Source organism: Hyperoodon ampullatus (genome assembly GCF_949752795.1).
Source record: "Hyperoodon ampullatus genome assembly, chromosome: 2".
Lineage (NCBI taxonomy): Eukaryota > Metazoa > Chordata > Mammalia > Artiodactyla > Ziphiidae > Hyperoodon > Hyperoodon ampullatus.
Window position 1 is genome coordinate 9,325,104 of NC_136915.1, and position 13,484 is coordinate 9,338,587.

General features: G+C 55.1%; 1 protein-coding gene across 1 annotated transcript; it reads left to right on the forward strand.

The window, feature by feature from the left end:
* Nucleotides 1-4,102: 4,102 nt before the first annotated feature.
* On the forward strand, nucleotides 4,103-11,955 carry MIIP (migration and invasion inhibitory protein; the record flags this gene model as incomplete). Its single annotated transcript, XM_079697529.1, has 9 exons — nucleotides 4,103-4,216; nucleotides 4,466-4,792; nucleotides 5,233-5,314; nucleotides 8,999-9,107; nucleotides 9,192-9,244; nucleotides 9,944-10,073; nucleotides 10,234-10,330; nucleotides 11,302-11,436; nucleotides 11,727-11,955. The coding sequence occupies 9 exons, from the start codon at nucleotides 4,103-4,105 to the stop codon at nucleotides 11,811-11,813; spliced, it is 1,134 nt and encodes a 377-aa protein (XP_079553655.1). The 3' UTR covers nucleotides 11,814-11,955.
* Nucleotides 11,956-13,484: the final 1,529 nt, after the last annotated feature.

Consider the following 13,484-nt stretch of genomic DNA (forward strand, 5'->3'; position numbering starts at 1 on the left):
TGATAGCAGACAACCTTACCTTTTCCTAATTGTAGGGAGAAAGCATTCAGTCTTTTATTATGAAATATGCTGTTAAATGTACGTGTTTCATAGATGCCTTTTATCAAGATGAGAAAGTTCCCTTCCAGTCCTAGTTTGCTGGAAGATTTTTTTTTAATTTTTATTTTTTATAAATTTATTTATTTTATTTATTTATTTTTGGCTGCGTTGGGTCTTCATTGCTGCGTGCAGGCTTTCTCTAGTTGTGGTGAGCGGGGACCACTCTTTGTTGCGGTGCGCGGGCTTCTCATTGCGGTGACTTCTCTTGTTGCAAAGCACGGGCTCTAGGTGCGTGGGCTTCAGTAGTTGTGGCACATGGGCTCAGTAGTTGTGGCTCGTGGGCTCTAGAGCGCAGGCTCAGTAGTTGTGGTGCATGGACTCAGTTGCTCCGAGGCATGTGGGATCCTCCCGGACCAGGGCTCGAACCTGTGTCCCCAGCATTGACTGGTGGACTCTTAACCACTGCGCCACCAGGGAAGCCCCAAGATTTTTATTATTAAAGATTTATATTAATTTAGTTAAACTAAAAAAAACCCCACTTCACCCATTTCTCCTACTCCCTGCCTCTTGCAGCCACCAATCTGTTTTCTGTATCTATGAGCTTGCTTTTTGTTTTTGTTTTGTTTTTTTAGATTCCACATATAAGAGAGAAATATAGTATTTGTCTTTCTCTATCTGACTTACTTCACTTAGCATAATGCCTTCAAGTTCCATCCATGTTATTGAAAATGGCAAGATCTCCCCTTTTACGGCTGAATCATAGTCCATTATAGATATATACCACACTTTCTGTATCCATTCATCCATTGCTGGACACTTAGGTTGTTTCCATATCTTGGCTATTATAAATAATGCTGCAATGAACATGGAGGTGCATCTAGCTTTTCAAATCAGTGTTTTTGCTTTCTTCAGATAAATACCCAAAAGTGGAATTGCTGGATAATAAGGTAGTTCTATTTTTAAATTCTGAGGAAATCTCAAACCTCCATACTCTTTTCCATAGTGGTTGCACCGATTTATATTCCCACCAACAGTGCACAAATGTTCCCTTTTCTCCACATCCTTGCCAGCACTTGTTATTTCTTGCCTTTTTAGTAATAGTCATTCTAACACATGTGAGGTGATAACTCATTGTGGTTTTGATTTGCATTTCCCTGATAATTATTGATATTGAGCATCTTTTCATGTACCTATTGGCCATCTGTCTTCTTTGGGAAAATGTCTATTCAGATCCTCTGCCCATTTTTAAGTTGGATTGTTTGGGGTCTTTTTTGCTATTGAGTTGTATGAAGCTGGAAGATTTTTTTTTTAATCAGAAATGAGTGTTGGATTTTGTCAAATTCTGGAACATCTCTTTAAGTTAAAAGATTGCGGCACTCCAATTGCAACTACTAAGAAAAAGGGACAGTGTTTGGTGGATTTTTCTGTATCTATTGAGATGGCTTTTCTTTCTTTCGTCTGTTAATTTGGGAATTATACTGACTGCCTCTAAAAGGTTCTGGTCAAGTCACTTCATCTCTCATGACCTCGTTTTTTGCTTTGTCTGTAAAACGGGACAATAATATTCATCTTAAAGCACATTTATGAGGCTGGCATGCATTGGCATATGGAAAATACATGGCGCAAAGTAGGCACTCCATATAAGCTTGCCCATATTTTACAGACTGGATCACAGCTACCTGTGTTCATATCTTACCCGCTGCCTATCTCCCCCTCCTGCAGGAAGGGACCCTTCTTAATTCTTTCCTGCCTCCCAGCGCTTAGTACAGTGCCTCTTGGCACAAAATAGGCATAAGTACTCGAAAGAAAGTATGAAAGCATGGGTCACTGGCCGCCGCCTACCCACAGCTGCATCCCTTGGCTCTGCGGAAGCATCAGGTCCAGACTCTGACACTGCCGTCACCAAACGCGAAATAGCCCGCGACCTTGTCCTGACCAATCGGAGCCCGTCTTCTGGGGGCCCGCCCCATTCCGACTATCTACCGCTAGACCTCGGAAGTTGACCAATCAGATGTTGAGCGCCGTCGTTATCCCCGCCTCAATGTTGAAAAGGCAGCTTCTGAAGGCGAAGTAAAACTCACAAGAGCGTCGCGGCTCCGCCCCACATCTGACCAATCAGGGCTCCCGGATCAGGCCCCGCCCCGGCCGCCGAAGCGTAGGGTGGCCTGGGCGGAACTCCCGGCAGCGCAGGAGGCGGTGGGCTGAGCGGTTCCGGGGTTTCCTGTCGGTGAGTGAGGCAGTGGCGGGACCGGGGATGGAGAGGAAGGGCTCGACGGGTTGCCTCACGTACGCCCCCACGGAGGGTCCGGGGCCCGCGAAGGGAAAGAAGAGGGAGGCTGAGTCTCCCTTTCCCGGGGGTCCCGCCCCTTTGTTCCGCGGCACCGCAGCTGGTACTCTTGCTGCCCCAGTTTCTCTTTTGAACGTCGCCTTCCCCTTACCTTGGTGCGGCTTTAGCTTTCCAGAGCGCCGCCGGAGCCGGAGATGTTCTCTTTAACACCGTGCGAAAACGGAGATCCTCGAACTATAGGTCTGGCCCAGAGTCAGATAAGGACGGGGGCCGGGAGTCCCTGTCCTGCGGATGAGGCTTTTTACCCCGCTTGTCTGCCCCACCCCCCGCACAGTCGTCTGTACTCGCATCTCCGCTGCCCCCCTTCCCTGCATGGGTATATGTGGGGACGGCTCCAGGGTAGCCTGGCTTCTCTCTGCTTTAGCCCCTGCAACCGGGCCCTGAGGAGGGGGCCCCGGGTGTGGGCGGTCCACACGTGAGGAGTGTGGGTGGGAGGGCTGGGGGCAGGGCAGGGGTTCTGAGAGTAGGGTGTCTGTCTGGACGCAGTGTTAGAAAGGGATCGTGTGTACTGGGGGAGACTCAGTTTCTGGTTGGAGGCATCTGGGCTTGGGACTCTGAGGGAATAGGAAGCCTCTTCCCCTAGTCTGCAGAAATCCCTTCCAGCGGCATCATTGTGTCCCTGAGCCTGGATCCCTGGGGGGCTAAAGGCTGGGAGAAGGAGGAGGCAGCTTCCCAGGCCCCCCTCCACACTGTTTGGGGAAAGGCTGGCATAACCATGTACCCCAGAGCCCGGTTTGGGTTCAAATCCTGGCTTTGCCACCTACAAGCTGTGTGACTTGGGGCTAGTAGCTTAACTTCTCTGAACTTTGGTTTCTTCATTTGTAAAAGGGAAGAAGGAGGAGGGCAGGAGAGAGGGAGGAGTCCCTTCAGAAATCTGAAATCTGATTTGTGTTGAATTTGAAAGTTATCATGCTTTACATCTGTGGACTTGCCCTAGTTGTCTTCTACAAATTAATCTAGTAATTTCATAGTTAAGGTTGTTAAAGAGGGATTTTTTTTTAGATGTTGGGGGTAGGAGTTTATTCATTTATTCATTTATTTTTGCTGTGTTGGGTCTTCGTTTCTGTGCGAGGGCTTTCTCTAGTTGTGGCAAGCGGGGGCCACTCTTCATCGCGGCGCGCAGGCCTCTCACTATCGTGGCCTCTCTTGTTGCGGAGCACAGGCTCCAGACGTGCAAGCTCAGTAGTTGTGGCTCATGGGCCTAGTTGCTCCGCGGCATGTGGGATCCTCCCATACCAGGGCGCGAACCCGTGTCCCCTGCGTTAGCAGGCAGACTCCCAACCACTGCGCCACCAGGGAAGCCCGTTAAAGTGGGATTGATCTCTTTTGACATGTTAGGAAACACACTGTGGCCAGTGTAATAATAATAGGCCTTTACTGAGTGCTTACTGTGTGTGCCAAGCACTGTACTAACATTTAATGTACATTATCTCCTTTAATCCTTACAACAATCTTATGTGGTCAGTGCTGTTATCATCTGTTTGGCAGATGAGGAAACTGAGGCACAGAGAGGTTAAATAACTTGTCTGAGGTTGCACAGTTAGGGAGTATCAAAGTGGGGATTTGAACCCCGGCCTCTGGCTCCTCAGGGCAGCCTCCTCAGCGCTATGTCATGCTGTCTGTCTTGGCTTCAGGTAGGAGAATTTGGCCGTGAGGGCACTCTGTGGCCCGGGAGTCGGTGACGCCTGTCGTGGGAAGCCAGCGGATACGCCTGGGATGGTGGAGACCAGAGATCTGGCACAGCTACGGCAGCTCAACCTGGAGCTCCTGAGGCAGCTGCGGGTCGGACAGGATGCCGTGCGGCGGTCCGTGGCCAAGGCAGCCTCAGAGGTGAGCGCCTTGGCCAAGTCTCGGGAGTGAGGGAGGGGCTGCCTAACCCTCAGGCCAGAATCCAGGGCTTCCGGGTCCTCTCATGCAGCATGCCCATTTTACTGATGATGAGAAAACTGAGTGAGGCCCAGCATGGGAAGGGACTGGCCTGAGACATGGAGAGGCTGAAGCAAGGATGAGGACCAGGCCTTCATGCCTAGTGCAGGCCAGCTGGGTAGATGGCTGGGTGAACTGGCCTCTCTGTTCCAGTCAAACCTCGACTCCAGCGGCAGCCACGACTCAGAGATGCCGTCATCCCAAGAGACGTCCTCAGTGGCCTCGAGAGCCTCCTGCCCACAGGATGCCCACCAAGGTGACCCCTGTGATAGGGACGGGGCCAACTCCGGGGTGATCTCTCTCCCACCTGCCAAGTGCCTCCACCAGGAGTCCCCGGGCCCACTGAGGCCCCACTCGGCTCCCTTAATGGCCACCTCAGACTCGAGCGACCCAGAGCTTTCAGCAGAGCTGGACAGTCTAGACACCCAGGAGGCACAGGCCCTGAAGTCCATCCTGGCTCAACGGAGCAAGCTGTCCGAGGTAATGCGGGAGAGCGGAGCATCCACTGATGGGCACTTCCTTGAGCCTCAGTTTCCCTCCTGACAGATGCACTCATGGGCAGCCTCCCTTCCAGGGTGAGGCTCCCGGGAGGTACCGTGAGTCAAGTCCAGCTCAGCTCAGCCTAAGTGCTTGATAAGTTGTGGCCATTAGTTTCTCAGACAGCACTTTGGGAAGAAGGTGACCAGCCCCATTATGCAGATGGGAAGATGGGCGTTCAGAGGACAGACTTGTTCAAAGTCACACATGGAGGGGGGTGGGGGCCAAACTCTTGTCCTCCAGCCCCCAAGCCCTCGGCTGAGCCCTGGGGCCCGTGTCAGGGTATGAGTTAAGACACAGCCCCTTTCCTCCCTGCAAGGCGGGACCTCCTTTGGGCCAGGCCTGCTGGCCTAGCCCTTGCCCCTCTTTGCCTCCTTCCTCAGCCAAGAGTGACCAACAAGGAGTCTCCAGTGCCTGAGAAAAGCTGGCGCCTCAGACCGTGCCTGGGCTACGACTGGATTGCAGGTGTGGCTAGCCCCCGTGCCCAGGGGCGCGGGTGGAGGCCCCAGCTTGCCTATGCACCTGCCTGCGCCCCCAGCGGGCGCTGCTGCTCTTTTTCCACCCCCCCTCGGTGAGCACCTTCGGTACCACTCCTGTCTCGGCTCTTGGCACAGTGACAGGCACAGAGATGGTGCTCACCGAGTGTTTGTTGAATGAATGAACGAATCAGAGCTGCCCTATTTTTTTGGCATTTATTGTGTGCCAGGCCCCTGTGAAACTGTATGCGTGTCACCTCTTTATGTTTCACTGCCCATCCCCCCACTCCCCGAGCAACCTCAGTGGCTTCCTGGCTGGTCTCCCTCTGGCCTCTTTCACCCCCATTATCATCCATTTTCGGCACAGCAGCCAGAACTAATTTTTAAACACGGGAATGAGATCACGTCACTCAGAGTACTTAGCACTTAGAGTAAAATCTAAAATTCTAGAGTTTCGAGGTGTGATCTGGCTTCTCCTTGGCCCGGTGACATGGCCTCTAACCATCTACCTTCTGACTCCTCACGCCGGCCTCCTTGCTGGTCCTTGAACTTGCCATGCTCATGGCCACCTCGGGGCCTTTGCACTTGCTGTGCCCTTTGCTTTGAACGCACTTCCCCAGGTTCACACCTGCTGGTTCCTTTTCATCACTGAGTGTTCAGCTCAAATGGTAGGGCTTCCACGAGCACAACGTTGTAGGGCCACCACACCTGCATCCTTGCCTATTGCATCAGCCGTTTGTATGTTCCTCATATCATTCATTCATTCTCAGAAGTCATCTTCTTTGCTTGTTTCTTGTCTGACTTCTCTGGTGGACTATAAGCTCTGTTGGAGCAGGGGCCTGGCCGTCTATTTTGTTGCTGTGCTCCCCGAGTCCGAGCCTAGAACGGTGCCTGGCACGTAGTAGGCCCTCAGCCAACACTGGCTGAGTGAGTGAGTGGGCAGCCCTAGGAGGTTGGTGCCATTGGACCCTCACTTTCACAAAGGAGGAAACTGGTGTACAGAGAAGTTGAGTTGCTGGCCCAAGGCAGGTGCTCTGTGGGGCTGCTGAGACCCTGCGGTGGTGGGGACACAGGCCCCATCCCAAGGACTTCCCTGACTGCCAGCTCACTGCTTCACTTCCTGTCTCTAGGAAAGTAGAGGCGGCTGACCCCTGCCTGCTGTGTGTGTGTGTGTGTGTGTGTGTGTGTGTGTGCGTGTGTGTGCGTGTGCGCGCACGCGCCTCTCTCCCCCCTTTCCGAGCCCCCGTCCTGTCCCTGCATTTGTGTGCTTGGGCCCCATCCCTTCTTGGCTCCCAGAGGGTTTTTTTTTTAATTAATTAATTTATTTATTTTTGGCCGCGTTGGGTCTTCATTCCTGCACATGCGCTTTCTCTAGTTGAGGCGAGCGGGGGCTACTCTTCGTTGTGGTGCATGGGCTTCTCACTGCGGTGGCTTCTCGTTGCAGAGCACGGGCTCTAGGCACGCGGGCTTCAGTAGTTGCGGCACACAGGCTCAGTAGTTGTGACTCTCAGGCTCAGTAGTTGTGGCACACGGGCTTAGTTGCTCCGCGGCATGCACGATGTTCCCGGACCAGGGCTCGAAACCGTGTCCCCTGCATTGACAGGCGGATTCTTAACCACTGCGCCACCAGGGAAGTCCCTCCCAGAGGGTTTTTTCCCTGTAATTCTCTCCTCTCCTTCCTCCACCATCACTCTGCACCGTCAGTATATGAACACCAGGGAATATTAATGACAATTGATTTCAGTGAGTGCTTATTATGTGCTGGGCCTTGTGCCAGGAGCTTTCCTCTGCTTCTCTCCCATTCACTCCTTAACACCTCACAGTAATCTGATAGGTGGATGCTGTTACTGTCCCCACTGGTAGATGAGAAGGCTGAGGCATCAAGAGACTGAAAAATTTAGCAAAGTCTCACATCTGGTCAGGGGTAAAGCTGCAGTCTGTGATTTCCCATCCTGAGGAAGCATCGCTCCCTTTATATCCTGCCTTTGCTTCTAGTTACTGCCCGTGTTCTCTGCCTTTCTTTATAACAAAACTCCTCAAAAGGGCCATCTAGACTCGCTGTCTCCAGTTTCTCTCCTCGACTTTTTCTTAAACTGGGCTTCAGCCCCTGACACCCTCTGACGCTGTCTTCGGCCGGGTCAGCAGTGACCTCTGCATTGCCAGCTCCCGGCTCAGTGCTCAGTCCAGAGCTTTCTTGGCCCCTGGGAAGCGTGGACACAGCGGTCACTCCTTCCTCCCCAAAGCTCTTTCTTCTTCTGACTTCCAGGCCCGGGCCCCCCCAGCTGGCTCTTCCCCACTTCCCTGGCTGCCCTGTCCAGTCTCTGCTGGATCCACTTTCTTGTTCCAAATTCCAGAGGTGCCCCCTCAGTCCGAGGCTCTCCATGCTCACTTCTCCCTGACTTTATCTCTACCCGAGCTGCTCCTCTGAATTCCAGACTTGTATATCTGGCTTTCTTCTCTGCAGAGCTCATTAGGTGTGTTAATCTCAGGTCCAAAATCAAGGTCCTGATTTCCACCCCACCTGGTCCTCCTGCAGTCTGTTCTACCTCTGTTAGTGGCAACTCCATTTATGGAGCTAATGGCCATAATCTTGAGATCAGCCTTGGTTTTTTCCTCTCCTTTTCACACACTGTGCATCCTGGTAGTCCTGCCTTCCACGTATTTCTAGAATTTTACTGTTTGTCTCCACCAGGATGCCTGCAGTAGCCTCCTAACTGGTGCCCCTGCTTCCCCTCACCTTGCAGCAGCCAGAGGGGGGTCCTGTAAAAGTACATGGCTGATCTGATTGCGTCACTCCTTGTCCCCAAACCCACCGCTGGCTTCCCAGCCTCATCTTCTCCACCCTCACCCCTACACCTATTTTACCTCCTGGGTGTTCCTCAAATGTACCAACCACACCTGCCCCAGGGCCTTTGCATTTGCTCTTCTGTCTGCCTGGGATGTCCCCACGGCTCCCTCCCTCCCTTCATCAGGTCTCTGCTCAGGTGTCACCTCCTCAGGGAGACTTCCTCTGGCTCCCCTGCCCTACCAAGTTCGGTTTTCTGACTCTCTTTTTATTTATTTATTTATTATTTGGGGCTGCGTCGGGTCTTAGTTGTGGCATGCGGGCTCTTCATTGCGGTGCACAGGCTTCTCTCTCTCTAGTTGTGGCGTGCAGGCTCAGTAGTTGTGGCACGTGGGCTTAGTTGCCCCGTGGCCTGTGGGATCTTAGTTCCCTGACCAGGGATCAAACCCGTGTCCCTTGCGTTGGAAGGCAGATTCTCAACCACTCGACCACCAGGGAAGTCCCTCCTGACTCTCTTTTATTTCCTGGCAGGTGTCAACCTCTCAATGTTGTATTACAGGTTTCTTTGGTGACCAGTTTGTCTGTTGCCACATTAGAACATAAGCCTCACGAGGGCAGGGGCTTTGTCCAGATAGCTGTTCTTTCCCCAGTACCTAAAACAGCGTCTGGCCCGTAGTAGGGGCTCTATAAATATTTTTTTGCGTGGACGATTGGATATGCATGAGGGTAGACAGACACGAGACAAAACCAACAGTCCCATGAGTGGAGGGTCCCCTCCAGGTCTGTACGAGGTATGGTGGGGTCAAAGCAGGTGGCCTGGGGTGCCAGTGCCGAGCTTCCCCTGAGTCTTGGCCACACAGCAGCTCCTTTGCGTGTTGCCCGCTCCAGGGTCTCTGGACAACAGCTCTCCCGTCACCAGCAAGCCCGAGGCCTTCTTCTCGAAGCTGCAGAAATTCCGGGAAGCCAACAAGGAGGAGTGTGTTTGCAGTGACCCCGAGTGAGCAGGGGCGGGCACGGGGTGGGCAGGTGGCTGGCTCGGGGACTGTGTCACCCTGGCCTGCTCACCGTCTCGCCCTCACAGATCCCAGTTCCTAGGCCTGCAGGAGAGTGATGCTGTGGAGGGGGACCACGAATGTGAGTGTAAACGCTCGGCGGCCGCCCCGTAGCCCAGCTAAGGCCTGGGGGCCTGGGGAGGCAGCTGGGGATGGGGGGAGGGAGGCCTGGGGTCCGGGCAGGGGGCCGCGAGCCTGGAGAGAGCTGAGGCCTGGCCTCAGGGCGAACAGGGCCAGCCCTGTGCTACCCACCTCGCCCCTCGCCTGTGCCTTCGTTTCCTCCCAGCTGCCTCGTTTTCCCATGTGTCCCCACTCCCTCCCCCTCCTCTCCGCACAGGGGTCGTCTGGGTGGGCAGCGGGGGGCGGGGGCTGGTGTTCCAGCTCAGTCACGTGAGCACCCAAGTCTTTGCTGTGGGTTTGCACGAGCAGCATACAGTGTATACATGTGTGTACATATGTGTGTGAGGCGTGTTCCTATGGATGTACGTGTGTGTGCATCCTGTGTGTGTGATTACAAGTGTAGGCACGTTCATGTGTGTCCACAGATATGACTGTATGAAGCCGTGCTTTGTGTTTGCACGGGTGACATTTGCACATGTGAAGTTGCCAGCATGTGCACACGTGTGTCATGCTTGAGTAGAAGGCGGTGCCCAGTGTTGTTGCATGTGAGCACATGTGCGTGTGCATGCTCTGTGTACACATGGGCGAGCCTGTGTGGTTGGGGTCCAGGGACCTAGGTTCCCTGGCTGAGGGGGGCTTCTGCGTCTCACGGATCTCACAGGTGTGTATTGTTACTGTGTCAACCGGCGCCTGTTTCTGGTGCCTTCGGATCCCGGCAGCCCCTGCCGCCTGTGCCGGACACCACGGGGCCAGCGGGGTCCGGAGACCCTGGCAGAGCCAGCGCAGGTCAGGTGAGTGGCCAGAGTACGCAGGACACCGGGGGGAGCTGTAGGGGCAGCCGCAGCTGAGGACGAGAGCAAAGTCTGGATCCTCTGGTTTTGAGGGAGGGCAGGATGGGCCACAGCGGCCTGGAGGCGCCTGCAGCAACACCCCCACTGTTACCCCCGCCAGGGTGAGCATCCCGCTGTCTGTCCTGGACCCCCCGCACCAGTACCGCATCCACCGGCGGAAGAGCTTCGACGCCTCCGACACGCTGGCGCTGCCCCGGGTGAGGATGGCCTTGGGGCTGTCCCCTGTCTGGCTCAGGTCTCTGGACGTGTCCTGAGGCCCAGAGGGCCAGGGACTGTCCCAAGGCCACACAGCGAGGCTGGGCTCCAGGACCGAAGTCTCTGGAGTTCGGGCTGGGCCACTCATGTCATGTGTACCGTGCTTGTTCCCTGAGGGAGTCTGGGCTCCCCACCCAGCCCCTGGCTTCCAGGAGGACTATCTGCCCATGCAGTGCGTTGGCCTGGTGCACACGGGCCCTATTTCTTGAGCTCTTGTGGCCACATGCACAGTCCTTAGGGCGATTATCTCATGGAGCCACAGCAACCGAGAGTGCAGGTCCTACTGTTATCCCACTTTACAGATGAGGAGACTGAGGCAGAGGGGAGGTGACTTGTCCGAGGTCAGCCGGATGGAAGAGCCGGGATTTGAACCTAGGTCCTTTGTGTCTCCTGGGTAGGACAGGGGTCACTGGGGACCCCACTCATTCCCAGTTGAGTCCAGAGGTGCTGGGGTTGCGGGGAGGAGAAGGGGTACCGAGGAAGGTCAGTTTGCTCATCTGTAAAATGGGTACAACATACTATCCTCAGGCTCATGGGGTGGGCAAGGGGCAGGTAAGTGAGTCAGTACCTGTCGGGGGCTTGGGGCAGAACTTGGCACACAGGACGTGCTCCATCAGCGTCCACGGCCTTCCCTCCACCCATCTGTGGTCGGGGCCCAGGGCCTGGGTCAGCAGGGTTAGGAAAGGGAGGCCTGGGGTAGCAGTGATGGATAAGACCCCTACCCTCGGGGAGCCTCAGTCCGTGGGAGACACTGTGATTGTTTGGGGGGCCCCTTCACCCTCACGGGGGACACAGCCCTGTCCTAGAGGATGCTGCCAGTCCAAGAGGAGAGGTACAGCCCCTCCCTGGGGTGTGCCCAGTCAGTGGGGAGCCCCGCTCCAGGCCAGGCACCTTAACCCTTTGCTCTCCACAGCACTGCCTGCTGGGCTGGGACATTCTTCCTCCGAAGTCTGAGAAAAGCTCAGCCCCCAAGAGCCTGGACCTCTGGTCCAGTGTCTCTTCTGAGGCCCAACGTCGGAAGCTGTCAGCCACCAGCCCTTCTCACCGGGTATGGTCCAGGGTGCCCTGGGAGAGACAGATGCCTTGGAGCAGCCGGGGGACCGCAGAGTCCTGGGGGGCAGGATTGGGGTAGGAGTGCAGAGCCTGGAAACGTCTCTCTGTGGGGTTCCCTGGCCCCAGCCCTGGCCCTGACCCTGACCCACGGCACCTCTCCAGGCACCACTGCTCCCTGCTGGCCACCCCACCCCACCCTGGAAGGTGACCCCAACTCTGAGATCCAGAAGGGGATGAGGCTGCCCCCAAAGAGGCCCCCCTGACACCCTTCCCTTCACTCTCCAGGCCGTGCCAACGCGGGTCCCAGCCCCCACCTCGATCTGGTCAGAACCCTCCGTGCCCCAGCCCCGCGCCCCCCGGCCGAAGCCCTGAGGACGGGCCACTGGGAGGTGGACAGTGCCCCTACCGTCGTTCCAGCCTCTCCCCTCTGACAGGGGCGCCCACAAGAGGGGAGCTTTGCCCAGCCTCAACTGGAGGTGGACTCCGGCCCCACCTTCCTAGGCTGGGCTGGTGGGTGGCCTCAGGCCTGTCTCCTTCCTGGGGACAGAGGAGACCCTGGGGTTGGGAAGAGGGGATTCTGTGACACGTTTGTAAATAAAGCTCAGCACTCCCTGCAGCTCCAGATTCCCACATGTGCCGGCTCTGTCCTGCTGATGCCCTCAGAGCCCTGGAGGTGCCCTGGCCTCGGCCCGCCCCGCCTCACTTGCAGAAGGACACCTCTGACAACCTGTGCTGGGCGGGGTGGATCCAGCGCCCTGAGTGTGGCTCTTTGTGCAGCTCCTAACTCTGGGTAGGTGGTCTCCTCACCAGACAGGTGGGGGTGAGGCTCCCCAGAGTAGGCTGAGGCCAAGGTCAGTGTTAAAAATCCATCTCAGCAAGGGGCTTGGGGTCTCAGGCTGTCCCCTGTGGATGAGGCTGAAGCTGTGACAGTGGGGAATGAGTGAGCTCTCCCCTTATTCTTGGCCCCTGACACTGGGGTCCAGTGGTAGAGGGCCTCTCTTGAAGTCCCTGGGCCAGGTGGCTCCTTCACTCCCATCTCTAGCCCAGCCCTAGAAGCCACGGTGATCTAGAACCCCATCAGGGACACATGGGGAAACAGGGCCAGGAGGGTTGGAGTCAGAGGCAAGGTTGGCCAGGAGCCCAGATCTGCTCTCCTGGATTAGTAAGCAGCACCTGTCTTTATACTCCCGTAGGTTGAACAATATGAAATTCCTGATTTTTAGGTACAAATGGAATAGCTGGGGAACCTCAGCCCAGGGAAGGCATGTGCTTTTTCTGAGGTTTCTGGCTTAGAGCCGTGGAACTATGGCTGTGGTCCGTGGCTCCCACCTGGAGCTTGTGAAGCTGAGAAAACCTTTCCCCATCCAGCACAGCACATATATTAGGATAAGCGAGGTCATGCCACGGTAACAAATTAACCCCCAAATCCCAGTGGTTTGACATAAAGGCCTATTTCTTGCTGACTTGCTCATACTACCTGTCAGTCATGGGTCACATGGGGCCTCTGTTTTGACATCGTCTTTTGGGGACCCAGGCCAGTGGAGGCTCCACTGGGGGGGATGTCACCTGTTGCTTCAGCCCAGAAATGACACACAGGTCACTTCTGCTCATGGTTCATTGGCCAGAACTAGTCACACGGAGTTGGAACATGGAGGGGGCTCATGGGGTGTTGGGTGAGCGTTACTGTCCTCCACATCCTGACTTCACCAGCTCTGTCCCCGCAAGGCAGGCCTCCTGCGCAGCAAAGGCCATTCACAAAAATAACAGACACTACAAGCTCTCGCCTAAAAGTCTTCCCTTGCTCCATCTGGGGTTGCAGCCTCCAACGCCTTCAGTAGCCAGGCAAGTCAGGTGACTGGGAGTGGGGCGCTCAGGACCACCTGGCAAGCACGCATCCCCTCCAGAGGCTTTCAAGTTCAAATGTCTCTGATCCAAAGTACGTGTCTGGGCAGATTTCAGCAGCAGGTCGTGGTTTGCCACTTGATTCTAGCACCTGAAGAAACAAAGTCTCTTCCACATGTAATTTTTAAAATTAATTTTTAA